At 52.2% G+C, this 23186-nt stretch overlaps 1 protein-coding gene across 2 annotated transcripts in view; it reads right to left on the bottom strand.

Annotated features, from left to right (window-relative positions):
• Window positions 1-4478: 4478 nt before the first annotated feature.
• Window positions 4479-23186, bottom strand: part of Mgat5b (alpha-1,6-mannosylglycoprotein 6-beta-N-acetylglucosaminyltransferase B) — a 69465-nt gene continuing 50757 nt past the window's right edge. Inside the window, exons 11-17 of one of the 2 annotated variants that reach the window (XM_008768373.4) lie at window positions 20450-20580; window positions 13699-13854; window positions 13271-13417; window positions 12999-13115; window positions 7707-7781; window positions 6259-6515; window positions 4479-5920 (exon numbers count right to left, since the gene is read on the bottom strand). In XM_008768373.4, the coding sequence (XP_008766595.1) occupies window positions 5722-5920; window positions 6259-6515; window positions 7707-7781; window positions 12999-13115; window positions 13271-13417; window positions 13699-13854; window positions 20450-20580 (1082 nt within the window). In that variant the 3' untranslated portion in view covers window positions 4479-5721. The remainder of the gene's footprint in view (window positions 5921-6258; window positions 6516-7706; window positions 7782-12998; window positions 13116-13270; window positions 13418-13698; window positions 13855-20449; window positions 20581-23186) is intronic. The other variant, NM_001107068.1, reaches the window with a different exon arrangement.

The raw sequence follows: 23186 nt of genomic DNA, 5'->3' as shown, positions 1-23186 counted from the left end.
GGGTCTCAGAGCTTCCAATGCAAGGGCTGGAAGACATTACAGAAGGGTCATTTTTATAAAGGGAAAAGTATGGCTCCATCAAAGAGAAAATGAGGTGTGATGAAACTCTTTAATTTGTGAGGGATCGGACAAGGTGTTGGAGCCCAGTGTTCAAAGGGGAATTCTGGAGACAGGTATGTCCTCAGCTGGGGACGTCAAATCGATTTGCAAACGCGCTGAGATGGATTTGCAGACAGCTGTGGGCCCGGCTGGGCTGCGGGGTGCTGACTGACTGGGCTAGCACACACTCAGACCCATCCTCTCAGTCAGAGGCATGCTATGTGGAATAGGCCTCCCTCCCTGTTCCCAGTCCAGTTTTCCCCTTATTCCCCTCAGTGATGGGCTGCTGCCTGGAAGTTCACGTAAACCCTTCCTCCCCTGGGTACTGTGGTATCTGTCATAGCAACGGGGTCAAGTTACACCACCTGGGGAGCCTTTCTGCTCTCTGCTCTCCGCTGTCTGCTCTGCTCTGCTCTCCGACATCCCAACCTCCTCCCGACTGCAGATCCACAGTGATACAGACTGACGTGTGGAGTTCTTGGTGCCGCTTTCAGGGATATTGGCAAGAATTTGACATCGGGCTAGGACGAGGATGTAGGCTCAGGCTCTCGATCGTCTTGATACGTCCCTGAATACCATGGGACCTTTGCGTATGCTTTGTTTGTCCCTTGACTACTTTGTTCATACCGTAGACATGGCCCTATTCTTCAAATGTACCTAGAACGATATAAAAGCAGACTGGAAGAAAATTAAATCCCTTCGGCATTTGCTCGAGTCATGTTCTAGTGTTGTCTGGTTGTCCCTTTTTTCTTCAATCCTTGCTCCCTCCCTCCAGCCCCTGCTGACTGAGGGAGCTGGTGCCCTTCCATCTCTTGTCCTGGAAATACCCCATGCTGGCCGGACTGAGTTGGGGGCCCGGGCCTGGCTTTCTGCTCCTTCTTGCCCCACTACCGACTATTCACCCTACATCAGAGATTCCTGTTATATTTCCATTAATTTCTACTGAATAATTAAAACAGGAAGTTAATATTTCCATCATGACTGGATACGTCATCCCTCCCCAGCCCCCACCCCCGCTCTGCTCCGGGGGCGGAGAGACTGAGAACTCTTCTCCGACTTCGACACAGGGCCAGCTGGGCTGTGTGCTCAGAAATTGCTTTTTAATTGATGAATGGATGAATGAACGGGCAGACGGAAACAGCGCTTCAAGGGCCAAGACAGCTGTTTGGAAGTTTCCAGAATCAAAGCTGACGCCATTCCCTCTGGGCTGTGTCCATTTTGGTCTTTTGCAGATCCTCACGTCGTCCAGGCTGGCTTCCAACTTGCCGTGTAGCCGAGGATAATCCTGAACTCCCGTTCCTCCTACCTCTAAGTGCTCAGAGATGGGATTACAGGCAAGGGTCGCCACACCCTATCATGGCTCCAGTTTGGTGTCGATTATTAGAATGAAATGGAAATTTTGGGATCTCTAGAGTTTAGACATGCCTTGAGAATGTGATCTCTTATTTCCTGTCCCTCCAGGCTGCCTTCCACCCAGCCCTTACTTGCTGGCTCCCAGACTTATTCAAGAGACACATTCTTACTATGCTGTCCTGGAACTCACTGTGTAGACAAGGCTGGCCTCGACACTCAGAGATCTGTCTGCCTCTGCTTCCCAAGTGCTGGGATTAAAGGTGTGCACCACCAAGCCCAGCTAGGATTCTCTTTCTTTCTTTCTTTCTTTCTTTCTTTCTTTCTTTCTTTCTTTCTTTTTTTTTCTTTTTTTTCGGAGCTGGGGACCGAACCCAGGGCCTTGCGCTTGCTAGGCAAGCGCTCTACCACTGAGCTAAATCCCCAACTCCCGATTCTTTTCTTAAATATACATTTTATTTTAAGTTATGTTTCTCTGTGTGAGTATGTGCTAGTAAATATGGGTACCCGCGGAGACTAGAAGAGGACAGATCTCCTGGAGCTGGAGTTATAGGGCAGTTGTAAGCAGCCCGATGTGGGTGCTGGGAATTGAACTTGGGCATTCTTTAAGAGCAGGGCTGTTAGCCACTGAGCCATCTTTCCAGTCCCCAAAGGGGGTTCTTACGTCATCTTATGGGCCTGGAGGGGCTGATGGACAGGGAAACAGAGGCTGGAGTTTGTAGCCCAGGCTGATAGCTAATCAATCAGCCTGCCCCCTGTGGAGACAGCAGGGTTTGCTCTCTGAGGTGAAAATACTCATCTAGCCCCAGTCATGAGTCCCCCCCAAGTCACCCTAATACAGACTTCCGTTTTCAGAGACTCAGGAGTCAGAGACAGGATCTGGAGTTTCGAGCATGTGCCCGTGTTATCTGGATACCTCTGTGGTTTTCTCTGCCCCTACAGGATAACCTGCCATCTAATCCTCCCCCGACGAGCGACCCTCAGAGTGCAGTAACTTTGGGCCTGGACCCTCTCCGGTGCCCTTCACAGCCATCCACACACCTTTCCACTTGTGTTTGTTTACACCGGGCTCTCACAAGCTGAGGACGAAGCCAGCAGTAGCCACCACTCTGTTCCTCAAGGGCCAAGCTCAGGGTCTGAGTTTGACAGGCTGAGAAGGCATCTTGGTGCGTCACGAGGGTGGCCCCTGACTCCAGCCTTTCCCGTTTCCTGTTGTGGGCACAGCTGTGGCATCTCAGCTGTGGCATTCTGACCTTGGGACTCTCCACCAGATCCTTCCTGACCCCTCCAGGGCAGGCCTCCTCCACAGTCCCAGGCTCCCCCCTCCCCCATAGCACTGGAGGCAGAGGGGCAGGCCAGAGGGGACGCTGGGCAGCAGGGCTGGCTTCCGTTCCAAACCAAAGCTTAAAATTGACGTTACTTCTAATTACACTGGAGTGCAGTGTGCCCCGAGGCCTTTTGTAGTAAACGGTTCCCAATAAATTCAGTTTTTCATTCATTATTATTAATTATTTCCCTGAGCCAGACAAGCGAGAGGCGGGGCTCAGCCCTGAGCGCTCACAGTGCTGTCAAAGGCTGGGATGAACACATGGGCCAGTGACACTTGACTTCCTACCCATATGGGCTCCAGTAAGGCTGGCCCTGGGCCTGGATTGGGAGGGGCCAAAGCGAATCGACCTTCCGTGCTTTACTGTGCCCTCCGTGGCCAGTGTGAGATGCTGCTCTTCTAATAAATGACTTGCAAAATCCCTCCAAATCTTACAACCACCCCCGTGAACCCATGGGAGACTCTGTCTGGGCTGGGGAGGTGGCTCTGTGAGTGGAATGCTTGCCTGGCACACGTGAACCCCTAGGTTTGATCCCCTGGCACTGAATAAAACTCAGAGCGGTGTGGTTACACACCTGTAATCCCATCAGGAGGTGAAGGCGAAAAGAGTCAGAGCTCCATGGTCCATCCTTTGCTACATAGGGAGTTTGGAGCTAGCCTGGGCTACGTATGACCCCCATCTGAAAAAAATTATATATAAAATTAGTACATGAGTAGGATAATCATTACCATATTGGAAACACCTCCTGTACCCACTTGGTCTACACCAGTCGTTCTCAAAGCTCAGGCCCAGGGTGGCAGCAGCGGCGGACATCAAAGACTCAAGGGCCTCTTGCCCCTGAGACCTGTTAGACTCAGGGTGGCTGAGCTTTAGAAGCTGGGATGGTGAGGACCAAGACATCCCCATGTGAGACCCACTGGCCTAGAGCAGGGCTGGTTCACCTTGTGTTGCTGGTGTCATGGGTCAGACCTTTCTCTGTGTATGGGTCAGAGGTCAGGGTGAGGTAGGGGTTTCTTATGAGTTACAGGAAGCTGACCTACAGAACCTCTGCATTCTCTGACTCTATCTCCTGGCTGCCTCACGGCCATCCTCCCAACTCAGGATGTGACATGGGTAGACAGTTGCAGGGAATAAAACCACCCCTGTGTGGAATCCCTGACTGGAGGAAGGTCCCTGACTGTCCAATGTTTCCGTGTATCTGGGCCACGTATAAAAACCCCAGACCCGGGTCCTCGAGGCAGCTTTGAAAAGGTCCTGAGGTCACGAGCCCTGTGACCTGGGATGTCACTCTCTGTGCCTCTGTCTGCTCATCTGGAGCAAGGGAGCAGCATACACGACATCACGGTCGCAGCCCAGAGCAAACACACACAGTGAACCCTGAAGCACCAGCACGTCTCTGGCAGGTGACCTCAGCTCTTCCCCAGTGGGTCGATGCTCTCTGGCTTCATTCACACCTTACATCGGCAGGTGGGTAGGGCAAAGCGGCACTAACAGGAGGAGGCTGTGGTCTCAGAGCTGTGAGGGCTTCTGGGTAGAGGCAGTACCTCATCTTCTAGCCCCTAGTGTCATGTTTCGTCAATGCAGGGCAGCATGTGGGGACCTTAGCCAGTCCCCTCAATGGTGGATGAACCCTGGGGGGTTCTAGGAGAAGAAAAAAAAAACAAACCAAAAACACAAAAAGCAAAAGAACAACAACACCAATTTCTTCATTTCACATCCCAATAAAATATTTATTTCAAGAAATAAATCTTTAAAAAAAAGAGAGAAGAGTGTCTCTATTGCTTTCCTCCGACAGTCAGATCCTCGGAACCACTGGTCTCTTGCTGCTGTGGGTTCTGCTGCCACAGGGGCCAACCAGGCCAGGGGGCATCAACAAGTCCCATGCAGGACGGTCCCTTCCTACAACTGTCTGGGCCCAGGTGGCCCGGGAGAGGACCGTATATGAGCGATGGCAGTGTTCCTGGGAGCCTGGCTGGCCCTGGGGGTGGGAGAGGGAAGTTACCCTGGACTGGAGGTGGGCATGCCACACAGAGATGGGTACTGAAGTCTGAGTGTACTGAAGTGGCCAGGGCCTGGAGGAAACAGGAGGGAGGAACAAGTATGGGCCCTAGATGGGTGGGAGCCAAGGGACGTCTGGTGGACCTGTGTATCGGAACCAGCCTAGTGTACCGTGGGTGAAACTTCATCCCAGCCTGGCCGGCATGAGATGCCTGAGGGCTGGGAGTGGTGTGAGAGTCTGCAGAGGATGCCTTGGTGGGGTCTGGGACCTGTTGTCAGAAGCTAGGGTGGAGGTGGCCACCAGAGGGGCAGAGACGAAGACTGTGGACCAGTCCCAGGTCATGCCAGAACTGGGTGTCAGAAGAGACCCAGCGGGAAGTCTGCTGGAGGAAGCAGGATTGAGCAACAGGGAGGTGGACTTGGAGGAGGGCAGAGCCCCTCCCCTGGCCTCCCTGAGCTCTCAGTCTCTTTGTTGACCCCCAACAACTGGGGAGGCCATACTGGCCCTGCATGAGTTGCTGCCTCACGTGTGGCCCTCACAGCAAGTGTGGATGTGGCCTGGTCCCTTTCCCTTGACCCCTCTGGTGAACTAGGGGGCAGCATGGCCATGTTTCCAGCCTCGTGGATCAGAAGGCCTATGCTAGGCCCAAGAATGGCCAAGGCCGTGTCTCCAGCAGGTCCAGATCACAGAAAGCCAAGAGCCTCCATCCTGGGCACACCGGACACGTGGTCAGCCCAACTGCTTGGCCTCAGGTCCTATGGAGAGGCAAGGAGGCCCCTAGGAAGGAGCTGCAGGCTCGGAGCTGCTGTCTCTTCAGCTTCCTCTTCCCCCCCTTGGCCGGGGAGGAAGCTGCAGCCAAGAGACACGCAGTGTCTGGCTAGAGCTCAGAAAGTGCTGGTGCTTGCCAACCGCGGTGGGCAGGTTCTGGGCAGGGTGTCTCTGGCCTCACAGGCAGCCCTGGCACAAGGCCACCTGGCCCTTGCGGAAGTCACGGCAGGGACAGAGCCTCTGGTACTTGGTGCTGGCGCCTGCACAGCTGAAGAGCAGCGGCTCTTTCTGTAGGTAGCACTCTTGGCCCGGCTGGGCAAAGGCGGGGTACAAGTGATGCATCTCCCACTCTGTGCTGTCACAGGGCACCTGCAGCCTGCAGAGGTGACATCAGCATCATCACTCTTTGGTGAGCAGGGCGACAGCTGTCCCCAGCGTGGCATGGCTCACCCCCACTCCCTGGACCAGGAGGACAGGCACAGTTTTGAAGCCATAGCTCAGAGAAGCTATGCACCTGGTGGGGCTGTAGTTTTGGTAACCCGACTGGAGAGATGCTCACACAGGCTGGGCAGCAGCCACAAGAGGTAGAAGAAGGCAAAGCCAGAGGGATGTTCCCTTACAGATTTTTCTGGGCTGATTTAAACGCTTCAAACCCACAGGTACCGGGAAGCCAGGCAGTGGGGAAGGAGGGGACACAGGCAGGGGCTGACTCACCTGAGGAACGCATCTTGGCTGTTGAGGAAAGGGAAGAATGAAGGCTCGCACACTAGTCCGTGGTCCAGGCAGGCGTCCGTGCAGGCCCTTCCAGGGGCTGCCAGCCAGGCCCGCAGAGAGTGGGGAGGGGGCCAGGCTCCCGGAACGGAGCTGATGTTCTGGGCCCACTCGAGATGAGTTGCATTAGGGGCTAAGACAAAGAGACTCTGGGCAGTGTTGGACCCCAGTGGAACAGGGCTGGGACCCCCACAGAAGTCCTGTCAAGAAAAGAGAGGCGTTAGGGATGGGAACGGGTTTTCTCTAGAGTGCCCGGCACTACAATTTTAGGGAGAGCCACTACTGGGCACTTTCTGAATGCCACAAGGCCTCAGACATTATCCCATAATACCAAGTGGCCCATAGAATGGACGGATGCTAATTATTGTACAAAGAGTAGAGGCTGATTCCAGGGCCTATGCCAGGGCCTCAGGACTGAATGGCAGAGGCAAGCTTTGAATTTGCTTATTTGGAAGCTGTCTGCCCTGCACAACCTCACCTCTGGGGTCAGACTCAGGACTTAAACATGAGCCCTGCTCAGGGACCCTAGGTCCTGGCAAGTAGTGTTTCTGTGAACTTTGAGGACACCCACTTTTGTGGTGAGAGGGTGTGAGTGGGGAGCCCTAGTTTTGTGGCTCTGGCCTTGAGCCCCTTACTTTTTGACCCCCCCTGGGTCTTTCTGGGCCTCAGATTCCCATCCACAGAGGAACAGCTCAGAAACGGTCTCCGTGTTCTAATGCTCATCCCTGCGGCTGATTCAAAGACATACACAGCTCCTTACAGTCACAGCCGTTGTCCCCAGGGCCCCAGGCCCTAGAGCATCTTCTTCTAGCTTCCTCTCACACCTAGAGTCTGACAGAACACAGCCCAGAGCACCTGCAGCTTGAGGCAGCTCAGATCATGGGGTCTGAGCTGGACCCCCTGGAGGACCCCAGGAGGCAGGTCTGCTGACCTGTGCTTCACTGACTTCTTCTGTGCATTCTGAGTGGGCTGAGAAGATGGCCGGCTACCTGTCACAGCCTGTCTGCTGCTTGGCTTGTCACTGGGGCTGTATGTCACAGCTGAGCCTACACAAGAGCAGCTCCCCAACCTCATTTTCTGGGCAGACCTCTATCTAGCCCTATCTCCCTGACTCCTTTGGGGGTGGTGAGCAGGGGGCTACCGTCGGTTCTATTAGCTCAGTAATCAAACCCAGAAACAAGTTTTCGAGAACTAGCTTCTGTGTTTTCCAGATCCGTGAGGTAGGATTAGCACTCATACCCATGATTTGTTAGACCCCAGGTCCCAACCCCACTGTCCGGTAAAAGCTGAAAGGACGGCTTGCCTGTAGCATGCTGTACCAGCAAGTCTTAAGTGAAGGCTTTAGAGAGACAGCCCCAAGCCCCTGGGACAGGGGACATGGGGTGACCTACCTGGTGTTGGATGTAGGCGTTGATCCGTTCCAGCATCCCCACACAGGTGTACTCATAGGGCAGATACGGGTCCACCTGGGGAACAGACAGGCCATACCAAACTCAGCACCAGGCCAGGCTGGTACCCTGCCCGGAAGGCCAACCAATTGTCCACCAGGCCCCGCTACAAGCTCACACTGTGTGCTCCCTGGGATTCCCTCAGGGGTGTTGGCTCAGGATCCACACCATCCTCAGGCACTACTTAAATCCAGGTCCCATCTCTCTCTGCTGCCCCATTCCTCTCCAGCAAAGCACAGAATTTCTGTCCCTTCTCAGGTGTTCCCTACCCTGAGCCATCCTGAGCCTACCCATCCTCGGATGGTGGAAGTGTTCTCAGTGGCTTTTGGCACCCTTCTGCGTGCTTTCAGTCACGCATGCAGAAGCACCCACCCTCACCCTGCAAGAGTGCACACATTTATACAGAGGGGCATGGGGCAGTCGCACATCACGGTCGGATAGAACAAGATGAATCTTGTCACACGTCCTGCCCAGGCACATAAGATGCACATCCCTAAAGAAAGGCTTTGCAGATTCTGTGCAAACATCTGGAACCCACACTACAACCTGGTCCAAGTGGATGGGAGGAATAGCTAGGGCACAGAGAGCCAGCAGAAAGCCCAGCATGGTGGCCGACTCCTCTAAATCCAGCTTTTGTGTGGAGCAAGAAACAGGGGTCCCAGGAGCTCACTGGCCAGCCTGGCCACATGGGTGAGCCTCAGGTTCAATGAGACCGTGATCCAAAAAATGAAGGTGGGGGCTGGAGTGACGGCTCAGTGGCCAAGAACATTTATTGTTGTTGCATACGACCCGGGTTAGACTCCCAGCACCCGCATGATGGCTCACAACCATCCCTAACTACAATTCTGGAGAAGCCAAACCCACTCCTCTGACTTCTGCAGGTACTCGGTGTGCATGCAATACACAGATATGCAGGTAACACACACACACACACACACACACACACACACTCACACACACATACACATACACACACTCACACACACACAAACTAAATATATAAAGAAGTAAGTATAAAAGTGATTTTATTTTTTAAAAAATGAGGGTGGAGATTAAGAGAGGAAAGATGGCCAAGTGTGGTGGTGCACGCCCTTAATTCCAGCTCTCAGGAGGCAGAAGCAGGCGGATCTCTAAGTTTGAGGCCAGCCTGCTCTACAAAGCGGGGAAAAAAAAAAAGGAAAGATGCTTGATGTTGACCTTGAACCTTCACATACACAGCTGCATGTACACATACATGCAGACACACATACAATGTATCCCTACCATGCATAAAACCCAAAACCCATATAACATATACATGGGATGCACAAAATACACAACATATACTATACAGATGTGTATAACACATACAACATACACATAATAAACACAACATATAAAATAAGCACAACACACATGCAAGCACTTGTGCACATGTACGTGGAAACAGACACACACCCATACCCACACATACACACACATGTATACACACACACACACAAGCACACACACATCCACACCTACACACACACACATGTATGCACACATGTACCACATACACACATGTATACATACACACATGTATACACACACACGCACACGCACACATCCACACCTACACACACACACATCCACACCTACACATATACATCCACACCTACACACACACACACACGTATACACACGCGTGCACAATTGATAAAGAAGCTAACATAACATAGGAAATGAGGAGGTCAGCGGGTGCCTGCCACCTCCTTACTTCCTGCTGCTCAGCCCTGGCTGCTCCATCAGCCTCCTCAGGCCCAGTGCAGAGCCACCTTGGAGAACACCCAGCCCAGAAGGGCAGAAACAGCAGTGTCCAGCCACTGGACTGACACAGCTGGAATCAGAGGAAAGGTATGGCAGTCTGGGCCTGCTACACCCTGAAGGTCCCCATCTCTGTGCTCAACCAGCCTGGCTCCTAACGGTGCCATTTCCTGCTGACTGTGTCAACCATCAGTGGTGAAACTGGAGAGCTTCGCCCTGTGTCCTTCCTAATGGTGACATCAGAACCACTAGACCATGCTAGGCTCTGCCTCCTAGGGGTAACTAAGGTCCACTTCTGACACTGCAAAGCTCCCAGAAGGAAAAACGCCACAAGTACATTCAAGATCCTACCAGGCTGATTAACCTCTGCTTTTTGGAGAACTTTTTCTATATGGAGAGCTGGGATGTGGATGCAGTCAGACCACCTTGAGCTATCTTTTGTCCTCCTGGAAGTCACTCATCACCTGCCGGTGTCTGACCTAACATCCTTGTGACTATGACACGAAAGTTCTTAGATTGCATACCTCAAGACAGACCCTTAATCCCCAACAACCCCAAAAGTAAGAATAGCACCAGCCAGCGCTCAGGCCCCTGCATTTCGAGGACCTGTCCACCTGAAGTGTGTTGATCCGTGATTTTCCGTGTTATTATAGAAGCTTCTATACTGTTACCACCGGGGAACACGGCCTTTGGGGTAACGAATCTGTGTTCTTGGGCCGAGGTCACTCATATTTGGTTCTGGAATAAACAATCTCTTTGAGGTAAGAGTCGTGTTTTGTGTCAACAATATCCAAGCGACCCCAAGACAGACAGTCACTGCTCTTTGACCCAGGTCCTGCCATCTCTGACTCTAGGGCAACGTATCACTGTTTCCTCCTCCTGAGGCCACATCCAGCTGCCTTGTGGCTCCACCCAACGGGCGCTACCTTCTCAGACCTACACTTCCTACAGTCCTCCTGTTCCAGCCCGCTCTGCGTTCTGAGCTGGTGGCCTCAGATGCCTCTGGGGGCTTGTGGGAAAGGTTTGGAAACGGGGTTTTAAACAACCAGCCTAGGGAGAGAGATTTCCCTCCACATGAGGTTCCTCCGCTCTACAGGGCTGGCAAACAAGCTCCCGTAAGCACGGCAAAGGTGTGTGAGGGGCACCCTCAGCCAATTCAGTCTGCCTGCTGGAAGCTTCTGCCTAGAGCTGCAGCTGGAGACCAGTCCACTGGGATAAACTGCAGGGGCGCTGTCATCTGTCTGACAGGGACAAGCACTAGTCCTGCAGAAAGTGGGTGCTGTGGGGGCTCACACAGAGGAACCATGTCAGTCACCTCCTGTCCTTCCTTCAGGAATGAGCCCGTCTGGTCCATGTGTCCACAACCCAGGCCCTGTGTTTTCTCCAGGGTGGGGTGTGCTGGCCTGGGAGGCTTCAGTTTCCTTGGCCAGCCTCCTGGCTCCTCCTCCCTTGCAGATGTCTGAAAGACCGACACTTGCGACCATTTGCGGCCATCCTCATGGCCGCCACATACCCTTGGGACCTAGCCAGCTGCTACTAAACCTATTTCCTGAAACAGGACAGCTAGAGTTACCCAGGGTGCCTGTTTGAAATGCAGACTCCAGAGCTACAGGAAACAGTGTGTGTGTGTGTGTGTGTGTGTGTGTGTGTGTGTGTGTGTGTGTGTCTGTGTCTGTGTCTGTCTGTCTGTCTGTCTGTCTGTCTCTCCTGTAAGCTCCACCCTGTAATGCTATCTCAGTTCACCTGATGGTTTGGTTTGGTTTTCTTGAGACAGTCTCACTGTGTGTAGCCCAGGGTGGCCGGGAATTCCCAACCCTCCTGCCTTAGCATCCCAAGAAAGTGAGACTGATACTGGAGTCCCTCTGGCTACACGGGAAGATGAAGGTTGAGGCATCTAGCTGTCTTTCATCTACCGGTTCTTTGATCTTTGTGCTCTCTCTCTCTCTCTCTCTCTCTCTCTCTCTCTCTCTCTCTTAACTAACAAAATTGAACATATGTTCATATTTTTAAAAAAAGCCTAGACCCAAGGGGTAAATAAATAATACATTCCCTTCTATAGACACTGCCCACCACCAGGAGTCACCAGCAGAAGTGACTTCTATGCTGGGTCCTCCCACAGTCACCTGATGGGCTGGGTGAGGGGAGGGAGTGGGGATGAGGAGAGTCTCAGAGAGCACAGACACTCTCACTGCTTCCTGTCCTTTACCTGACCTGCTCCCCTCTGCCAAGTGCTCCCACCGAGACAGACAGGGGAAGGGGGCCATCCTCAGACACACAGCCCCACATTATGGAATAAGTTCTCTCAGGGAAGGTGGAGAGATGGCTCAGTGGTTAAAAGCACTGGCTAGTCTTTCAGGGGGCTCACGACTGCAACAGACACATACTTGATGCCCAGACATACACGCAGGCAAAACATTCACAGAGAAATAAAAAGACACGAAACGTTTTAAGAAGTGACGCTCTTGCAGAAAACCTGCATTTGGTTCACAGCACCCACATTGGTGGCTGACAACTGCCTCTAACTCTAGCTCCAGGGGGTCTGACACCCTCTTCTGGCCTCTGAGCGCGCGCGCGCGCGCGCGCGCGCACACACACACACACACACACACACACACACCTAGAAATAGAAACAATAAAATCAACACTTTTTTAAAAACCCAAGAGAAGTTTTCTTGGAATAAAGTGCTGACCAGGAGCTATAAGGGGGTCTGAAGCTCAGGTAGAGGGTCCCCTTACCTTCATCTCTCAGGCATACACCAGGCCCCCCCATGCTCACTAAGGAGTCTGGTGCTCTGCTCTTGGTATGCAATAGGCAGTTCCTGGACCAGCGCTGCGGCCCCAGCCAGGCTTGCTGAGCTAAAACTTACAAGCCAGCCAGCGTCCCCAGAACAGCTGTGTGCAATTAGTTACCGAGAGACACTTGAAGGCTGCGGTCCTACCCACCTGTGGTGGGGTTCACCCTGGCACACCTTCTTAGTGCCAAACCCGTGCCAAGAGTGCCCTTAGGGCCTGGCCCTCTAAGGTGCTTAGTAATTTATTTCTGACTCATAGCAGCCAGATCAGGGAGTATGGGTTGCTCCCTGAAGAGAGGCATCCCCTTCCCATACCCATACCCCAAGCTGGGAAGTGGGGACCCACAAGTCCCTTTCTAGTTCATGTGGGTTGATGCCTTTCCAAGCCAGCCTTACATGACTGAGTGGGTTCTCTAGGAAGTTTCCTCTTCTAAATATAGGCAAGACCCACAGTGTGGCAGGGTCAGAGTCTCACCTGGGTGACCCACGGTATAACATGTCAGAGTCCCACCTGAGTGACCCATGGTATGACGGGGTCAGAGTCTCACCTGGGTGACCCACGGTATGATGGGGTCAGAGTATCACCTGGATGACCCACAGTATGACGGGGTCAGAGTCTCACCTGGGTGACCCACAGTATGGCAGGTCGGAGTCTCACCTGGGTGTTCATGATGGCCTTAATGGTAGCTTCAAACTCATCGGAGTTGTTATAGTCCACGGTCCACACATGAGGCTTGCCGATGAAGTTCTCTGCATAGGGATGCTGGGAGAACACCTGCCCGGACCGACAGATGGCTGCTTCAGCCTGGGCTCAAGCACCCACCTAAGTCCCTTTCCTCCTTGCACCCCAAGGCTTAGTCCACCCTTCTGGGATCTGTAGGCACCCTGCTTCTCAGACTCCCAGATCTGCAGTAGGGCCCTCCTGCTCACCTCCCTGGAGGTGGGCTTGCCCCGGAAGAACTCGTGGTTGAGGGAGCTGTGGGGTGGGCTGAATCGAGACTGTAGGAAGATGCAGCCGTTGGCGATGGCCTCCAGTGGTGCTGGGCCCTCGTAGGGGAATCCGAACCCTATAAAGAGCTGGAAGCAGAGGGCAGGCAGGACGGCTGAGTGGGCAGAGGCGCTGGACACTGCGTTGAGCACTGCATTCTGCTCTCAAAAGTCAGATTCTGCTGAGCCACACGGGGTTAGCCCATCGTGTGGCAGCTATGGCTGCAGAGATCCAACACATATAGGAGGAGCTAGTGGGGGCTAATGGATGCCCTCAGAATCCCGGCCTTCTGGACCAAGTGTCTGGCCTGGTAGATGCCTGTCATCCAGGACTGTGGCCTGCAGGGATAGGACAGTGGCCAGAGCCTCACCTTGGCCTTACGCAGCAGCTGCTGGAACTCAGGCTGTGGCAGAAGGCCATGGTTCTTCACAAAGGCAGGGACCTCGGGTGGCCGCTGGCTCTCATAGTACACGGTACCGTGGATCTCCATGTACTTGTTGAGGATGGCCAGGAACTTCTCCTTGCCCTGTGGGAGGAGGAGGAGGAGAGAGAGATGATGATGGACCCTCCCCTCACACTCAGAAGGCAGAGCTGGTAGGTCAGGCACCCCTGCTCTGGGAGCAGAGGACAGGGTCTCTCTCATCTTGGGGTGATTATTAACTTGCTATGTAGACTTGGGCGGAGTCCCTCTCCTCTCTGGCCCTCAGATTTTCCATCCTGTGAGTTGTGGGGCTTGAACTAAACCTGAGGCCTTAGGGTTGGGTTGGTTCTAGCCATGGAACTGAGTTTCCCAAAGGCCAAGGAGACCCAATCCTTACATCCGTCTGTGAACCTGGATGCCCGGAGGACCTGTGGATTTCTCTGGAACCCCCTCACATATCCACCCACTCACCCGTCAAGCCGACCATTCACCTGTCTACATACACTCTGTCCATCCATCCGTCCATCCGTCCGTCCATCCATCCTTCTACCCAATCATCCACACATAAGTGCACCAACCCATTTAACATTCCACCTTCCCACCCACTTACCCACACATCAATCTATTCATCCATCCATCCATCCATCCATCCATCCTTCTACCCACACATCCATCTTCCCACCCATTCACCCACCCACCAACCCGCTCATCTCTCCATCCTCTTATCCATCTATGTCTCTATGCATCCGTCTGTCTGTTCCCCAGTCCACCTGTCCTTCCACCCACTCATCCATGCACCCTTCCTTTTGCCCAGGGAAGGAAGAAGGTGGAGGAAGTTCTGGATTGCAGACACAGGATGTTAGCTGAAGGAAGTGAAGGAGTCAGGGTAACACTCGCTTCTGACCTGAGTCGTGTCACTTGCTATGATGGACTAAGGGGACCGTTAGGGCCCCAGCTACAAGCCAAGACTCAAATCTAATCCTTGCTGAGAGAAAATGGCATCAGGTTTGACTTATTATTTCTATGATTTTTTTTTTCATTTCCCAGAACATTACAAAATAAATAAATAAATAAAAAATCAAGGCAACCAAACAAACCTCCTGAAAACCCAGAAGGCTTTGCTATGGAAATGGACAGGGTGAGACTAAAACCCATTTATTTGGAAATACTGAGGACCTAGAATGAACAAAACAACACCGGCAGACAGAGTGCCTGACCCCGGGTCTATGTGCAGCAGGATGGGTGGGGACAGTGTGGTGTCGACATCTGGGTCCAGACGGATCCCACGCTCACAGTCCTCATTGCAGAAAAGGGAGTATGTTCCTGAGGAGGAAGAATGGCCTTTTCAACAAATAGTATGGGGCATGCATTTGTCATCCACAGGCAAAGAAAGGGAGAGAGCGTCCGAGCCCAGGACCCTGTGGGGCAAGGCAGAATTGCAGGAGCGTGAATCCGCACACCCATCATATTGCAGTGTTAACTCAAAATGGATCATAGACTCAAGGGAAAAAACTAAAGTTACGGGACCAGCAGAGGTGCCAGAGAAAAGCCATGGCTTTGGGATAAACAAGGACTTCTTCTTAGCTACACCAGAAGCATGATCAGCAACGGACAGCTTTGGATTTTTATTAAAGTCGGTGCTTAGCCGGGCGAGGTGCACACCTGTGAATCCCAACACTCTGGAAGCTGAGACAGGAGAATGAGAATGGCCACAGGGATGACCTGCGCTACATAGGAAGCTCGAGGACCCTTGGGCTATACAGCAAGACCCAAGAGGCAGGTGGATCTCTGTGAGTTCAAGGCCAGCCTAGTTCACTTAGGGAGCTCCAAGACAGCCAGGACTGTGAGTTGTGTCTAAAAATTAACAACAAAAGGACTAAAGTAAATAAGAGAGAGAAGAGAGAAGGTAGCAACGATCTTATTGGCTGTGAATGGAGTCCAGTGGGGCCAAAGAAATGTGTATTTTTGTTAGTGTGTGTGTGTGTGTGTGTATGTGAGTGTGTGTGTGTGTGATGTGTGTATGTGTGTGTATGTGTGTGTATGTGTGTGTAATGTGTGTATGTGTGTGTATTTGCGTGTATGTGTGTGTGATGTGTGTGTGATGTGTGTATGTGTGTGTATGTGTGTGTATGTGCGTGTATGTGAGTGTGTGTGTGATGTGTGTATGTGTGTGTATGTGTGTGTGTGATGTGTGTATGTGTGTATGTGTGTGTGTATGTGTGATGTGTGTATGTGTGTGTGTGATGTGTGTATGTGTGTATGTGTGTGTGATGTGTGTATGTGTGTATGTGTGTGTATGTGTGTGTGATGTGTGTATGTGTGTGTATGTGTGTGTGATGTGTGTATGTGTGTGTATTTGCGTGTATGTGCGTGTATGTGTGTGTGATGTGTGTATGTGTGTGTATGTGCGTGTATGTGCGTGTATGTGAGTGTGTGTGTGTGATGTGTGTATGTGTGTGTATGTGTGTGTGATGTGTGTATGTGTGTATGTGTGTGTGTATGTGTGATGTGTGATGTGTGTATGTGTGTGTGATGTGTGTATGTGTGTATGTGTGTGTATGTGCGTGTATGTGCGTGTATGTGAGTGTGTGTGTGATGTGTGTATGTGTGTGTATGTGTGTGTGATGTGTGTATGTGTGTATGTGTGTGTGTATGTGTGATGTGTGTATGTGTGTGTATATGTGTATGTGTGTATGTGTGTGTATATGTGTGTGTGTATGTGTGATGTGTGTGTGTATGTGTGTGTGTGATTCCTTTATATTTTTTATGTGCCTTGGGGTTTTTGCTTGCACTTGTGTCTGTGTGAGGGTGGAACTGGAGTTACAGACAACTATGAGCTGTCATGTAGTTGCTGGGAATTGAACTCAGGACCTCTGGAAGAGCAGTCAGCGCTCTTAACCACTGAGCCATCTCTCCAGCCTCTATTTTTGCTTTGTTTTTGTTTTTGTTTTTGTTTTGTTTTGAGACCACACCTAGCCTGAAGCAAATACACAAAGAGGTAACAAGTGAACATTTTCAAGTTTGTGATCAATTAAACAAGGTTCAAGAAGACCTACGAATTCATCTAAGTCTAAAAGAAACCATAGCCAAGGGGATCCCAGGGGGATGGCTCAGAGTCAAACATGCTGAGTTCAAGCAGAGAGAAAAGGCAAACCGCCCACATCCGGTTTGTGAGCAGAAACAAAAAACATGGGGGCAGAGCAGAATGTCTTTATGACCCTGAGGAGCAGACATGGGATTCTATGCACAGCAAAAATGCCCTTCAGGAGCACAGGTGAGGGAGGGCTGGCGAGATGGCTCAGCAGGTAAAGGTACTTGCCGCCAAGCCTGACAACCACAGTTGACCCGGGTTCAAGTCCAGGAACCCATATTGTCCTTTGACTTCCAGGGGTGGTCTCTAGCTCACACAAAGTAAATAAGTAAATGTAAAAAGGAAACAAAAAGAAAATAAAGCAGGGGCAATAATCCCACTCGATAAGTGTTAGCTAATTCCTAACTCTGTGTGCTGGGTACAAGACAGCAGGCTGGAGTGGGATGAAATGAAAACAGGATTAGGGTCCTTTGTCACCCATGAAACACAAAAGTGGTCACTTATATCGGTCACTTATATCTGCTCACTGTAGAACTGCATGTGAAAGTCAGAGAAGACAGGGAGGTGTTAAAATATGAATTCCCAACGTTGGGCCAGCAAGAGAGCTCGTGGGCAAAGGTGTTTGCAGCTAACCCTGCTGACTTGAGTTCAATTCCTGGGACACACAGGATAGAAGGATGGATCTGATTCCCGAAAGTTGTCCTCTGACCTCTGCACAAGGACACACATTCATACATACTCAGTCACACACACTCACACACATACACACTCTCACACACACACCACTCACAGTATACAATCACATACATACACACACACTAAAACACACACACACATATACTCACACACACATTCACACACACTCCACACACCACACCCACACTCATGCACACACTCATGCACACCCACACTCACACACACTCATACACATTCACACACACTAACATTCATACACTCACATACACACATTCACTCACGCACACACTCACACACACACACACACACACTCATTTGTGTGCATTTGCGCTCCTCCATGTCACTCAGTCTTGGTTGCCCTCAGAGGGCTGTGATAACTCCGGGTTCATGTCACCATTTGTCCTCTGCCTGCCACTTGACTGCCACTTGACTGACTGGGTTGTGTGCTGTACAGGCACACTTTCTTTGGGGCCTGTCCCCAGCCTGCTGAACCCCATATTCTATCTCTCAGTCCCTCGTAAGCTCTGTAATCAAACTGCTCCAAAGCCATAGCCTCTGGGAAACAAAGACTTGACAGGTGACTTGCAGGCCTGCTTCACATGCACACACACACATGCACACGTGCACGCATGCACATGTGAATGAGAAATCCGGACACACTAGCTTCTGCACAAGACAAGGGTGATGGAGGTCCCAGGGTTTCCCCTGGCACCTGCCCCAATTGCAGACACTGGGCAGATGCTTTTTTTTTTTTGGAGGTGTCTTGATCTAGGCTGTCCCCAAAACTGGATGGACTTTCATCTGCCCGGATTTCAGTCCCCCTCTCTCTGTTGGTAAAGGTTTCTCCCCACTGTGCCCTTTCCCAGGCTTGACTTGATGACCCTGGTGGCCTCAGCAAGTTTGGCCTCTGGGCCTTCTCTCTGTTCCCAGACATCTCAGCAGGGATCTTGGGCCTTCTGAAGCTTTGTGGCCATACCACCACCACCACCACCACCACCACCACCACCACCACCACCACCACCACCACCACCACCAGCTCCCACCTCCCACCCCACCCCCGTTCTGCCGGGAAGGCAGTGCAGAGTTGGGAGTTTAGCAACCTGGCTCTGGGCTCAGCTGGTTTGTGGCTAAGTGCTCTCGGCCACTGACTACATGTGAGCTGGCTCTATAACCTGCTGGGCCCCACTTTCCCCATCAATAAAACAGGCCCAATGGATAGCACGATGGATAGCCCGCCATCCTCCTCCCAGGGGAGGCAACCCCTGTGAGCCCTGGCAGGACTTGGTGTTAACAGCACAGAGGCCAGCCTCTGCTATTACCTCTGTGTGCTAGACCAGATACTGCCCAACGCTTGCTTCTCCTCCTTCCTCAGCAGGAACCCAGACCTGAGGCAGCCCCAATGTCTTGTAATAAACCCACTCTTTGATGTCCCTTGAAACTGGGTAGATCATGAGCTAAAGACACAGCCACTGGGCTCTATAGGAAGAAGACCTCTTGGTCACCCTCCTCCTGTCAGATGTTTGTGGCCAGCCTGAGCCTGTGCCAGGCTTGGGGTGAAGACTAAGCCCATGTTACCAAGGGATGATGTACCTCAGCCTGGCCACTTCCTGAGACTGAGAATCTTGTCCGGTCACTATAATCCTGTGACATCTGATCTAATCCTACCAAATATGGCACGGGGATTTTCAAATAAGACAACCATGCCACAGGTTTGACTCAGGACACTGGCTGTGTGCCTGGGATGACCTTGAACTCATCACCCTCCAGTCCCTTCCTCCTGAATTCTGAGATCACAGTCACACTGCTTATGGGTGCTAAGGCCCGAACCCTGGGCTTCGTGCATGCTAAGGCAAGCACTCTACAGACTGAGCCACACCCCCCAGCCCAACCATGTCCTCATACCCTCTGTCTGTCTTCTGTCCCGCCCACCCTCAGTCATGTCTTTGGTCATACCCAGGGAATTCTCACAGGGAGGGACCCAGGGAAGACTGCTCCATGGACCCTGCTGTCCCCTCGCCCTCCCCTCCTCCCCCTGGTACCTCCATGGGGCTAGAGTTACAGTCAAGGGCACATCATCAGGGAGACCCCACAGGGCAGCCACTGCTGAGGTAAAGCAAAGGCACGCACATGGAGGCTTCCGGTCCGTACCTGGAGCTGCCTCATCGCCACGGAGCATAGGGAACAGAGAGAACAGGTTAGTGACCAGAGGCAGGCACCACCCTCAGAAGTTTCCCAGGATGGGGGACCCAAACTGGAAGGTGGCGTCCTAATTTCTAAGCCCCACCCCTGCCTCTCATCCCTCCCAAGTTCCACTCTACCCTAAGCCTGCCTGTGGGGTTTACATCATTTATTAGTTCCTAGAGGTGGGGCTGAAGGGTTTCATCAGAGTCCTCCACAGAGCAACCGTCCAGGTTGCTGGGAACAGTGCAGGGGTTGAGGGAGGGACAGTCGCCATCTTGTTAGGGACTACTAGGAACCATTTGCATCCTCTTATAATACAGTGCACCCTCTAGACTGCAGTGCGGCAGATGGGAACTGCGGTCGGGATCCTGCACCCATGCCTGCAGCTTCAGGCGTGAACTGCAGAGGCATGGGCTTGGCTAGGCAAACCCTGTCACTGTGTGGCTGGAACCTTCGTGGTTGTGGATATGATCAGCACCAGAACCAGGGGCGGTAGGTATTCCCAGCGCTGGCGTGCATATGATCTGTGTGGCCGTGGTCTACACTTGGGTGACGGTGTCAGTGACAGCTTATGGCAGAATGGCTGTGGCCTGTCCTGTGTAGGCACGGCAGGTATGGAGAATACGTTGGCACTGGCGTGGGCGTGGCCCACCCTCAGCAAGTGTGGCTTTGCAGTGAATGTGGCTTGCACTGGACCTGGCATGGCTGGAAGTGGGGCTTGCTGGGGCTCACCTTCCAGATACTCGCCTCCTTGCCGTACACCACTGCCATGTTGCTGGCTTTGCCATCTTTGATGAGCTGCTTCTCGGTCTCATTGAGCTCCTCAGACACGAAGCCCATGAAGGAGTTGTCTGGGGTGTGAGCTACAGCCCAGCCACAAAGGGAGAAGAAGGGGTTATCAAATGTCCAAGTAGAAGCCCCGGTCCCTTGACATGCCTGTCCCAGGAGTCTCAACTGAGCATGTGGGGAGAGCACCCACCCATGGGTGGGCTGACCTGGACCAGAGAGTGCCACAGAGCTCTGAGCAAGGAACCTCCAGGGCCACTTGGCTCTGCAATAGGTCTCCAGATGGCTTGACTCTGGATAACCAGGCGGAACTCCCTTCTCTGCTCAGTCTCTCCTCTAGAGCACCATCTCCATCTTGTTTCCCTTCTCTCGCCCGACGAGCGTCACTGCAGAGAGGTCTCTGCCACCTAGCTCAGTCCCCCGACCCTCAGCATGCTGACAGCTGTTCCCAAAGTTCTCTTGGCAGATTCTTTGCTCCAGGACAATCCTTTCTGACTTGGGTCCCATCAGGTTCCTAGACCTGCCCAAGACCCCACAGGCCAAGCTCCCCCTCACTCTGTCCCCAGCTGGCCTCAGTGTCCCCGGCTCTCCTGAGCGGTCCCAGCCAGGCCACCTTCACTCTCACACCTGCTATCCCGTCCAGCTGCTGTACCTCTGCCCTCCCTTTTCTGAGAGGTAAAATACCCACTCCCACCATCTGCCCCCATGAGCCTCTCTGGGGTCTGCCAGCCTTCTTTGCCCCTCTCTCTCCCCGCAAGCCGGTTCTCTGTAGAGATCACAACAGAAATTAAGATAAAGATCTCCCGACTCTCCACCAGAACCCAGCCCAGGCAGGGCAGGGTCCGACTGACTTCCTTTCTGTCCCTCAGGGACAAAATGAGTTATTATCTCTTTTTAATAACTTATTTATTTATCTTTTTGCTTAGATTTTTGGAAAAGCCTCATTGTTGTGAAGAGTTAAAATAAAAACTTCATAAAAACTGCAAAAGAACAGCAGATAAGGGGACAGGACAGAGCAGGCCTGAGATGTGCCCCGACAAGCCTAAAAACAAGGTCGAGGGATTGTTCCGGGAACTAACAGTCGCCATCTCCGCTGAGTCGGGGGGCCATTCGGACGGACAACTCCCTGCTCTACAGATAAAGATAAGACGCTCTCCTACATTGGGAACACTCCAGCCCGCACGTACTGCTTGCAGATGAGACCTTGTACCCATTTCCCTTGCTGATAACCACGCTGAATCCCCTTGACTTCCCCTATACAAAGCCTTAAATTTCGAGTCTTGGGGTCGATTCCTCTGTCTCCTGCGTGAGACACGTTTCGGCCCGAGATCTCGTTAATAAACGCTACCTCTTGCTGTTACATCAAGACCGGCTACTTGTGTCTCTTGGGGAACTCCATCCCGCGACTAGAGTGAGAGGCTCCCCAAATTCTGGGGCGGCTCTTTCAGTTGCATTCCTGTTAAAAGATTACCCAATACATACGATTTGCCTAAAAGATTATATGATGAAAGGGGTTCTCTCCTTATTTGATTAGTGCTTTTTAAATTTTAACATTTTTGGGGCTGGAGAGATGGCTCAATGGTTAGGAGCACTGACTGCTCTTCCAGAGGTCCTGAGTTCAATTCCCAGCAACCACATGGTGGCTCACAACCATCTGTAATGGGATCTGATGCCCTCTTCTGGTGTGTCTGGAGACAGCTACAGTGTACTCAGTATATATAAATATAAGAAATAAATCTTTAAAAAAGAATTTAACTTTTTTTTTTTAAAGTTTTAGTTAACGAGGAGATTTCCCATCCTGCAACAGGCAGGCTGTGGCATGGAACACAGTCATGGTCTAAGGGTCAGGTGTGGGTAAGCCTGCCCACAGGAGACGTCTCCTGTCTCCTCTCTTGTTCTCCTGCCTTGGGCCTGACCAGCGTGGGCAATGCTGGAACCTGGAATCAAATGTCTCCAGCGCCCACTGCCTTCTTGTGTGGGAGGAACCCTGGTGAGTGCTGGCAGCAAACAAGGCACTCTCAGGCTCCCGGGACACCCCAAATTCCTGTCACCCACTCCAGATCCTTGTGATCAACACCTTAACCTCCCTCAGCAGGAGGGGGAGCCCCCTCAGGGGAGCTAACCAAATACCCTGTAGCCTCCCCACCAACTCCTTGAAGGGCACGTGGGGAGTCCCTCGAGACGAAAGCAACCCCAAAATTCTGATTTCCCTGCCCCCCCCGACTGCCGGGATTACAGGTGTGTACCGCCATGCCCTGCTGATGTGCTGACTAGGGTCCAGGCCCCGGTGCCTCCTATCACAATGCCTGGGAATGCTTGTGGGCCTAGGCTGGGTGCAGAATAGAACCAGGCTTCCTGCTCTTGGCTTCAGGAGGTGAGACAGAGCAAGCCCTGTCCCCAAGGCCCAGAGCTCTGTCTGTGTGGATACTCAGGACAAAGGATAGTTCTGCTGTCTCCCAGGAAATTCTCAACTTTAGAAGCAACCCCACCACACAGAGGCAGCCAGAGCCTCTGGATGGATGGATGGATGGATGGATGGATGGATGGATGGATGGATGGATAGATGGATAGATGGATGGATGGATGGATGGGTAGATGGGTGGGTGGATAGATGATGGATGGGTGAGTTGGTGGATGGATGGATGGATGGATGACTGGATGGACAGATGAATGGACTGATGGA

This window comes from Rattus norvegicus, chromosome 10, assembly GCF_036323735.1.
Source record: "Rattus norvegicus strain BN/NHsdMcwi chromosome 10, GRCr8, whole genome shotgun sequence".
NCBI classification, from domain to species: Eukaryota; Metazoa; Chordata; class Mammalia; order Rodentia; family Muridae; genus Rattus; species Rattus norvegicus.
The sequence above is the reverse complement of the archived record's forward strand: the minus strand, read 5'-3'. Positions and strand labels throughout refer to the sequence as shown.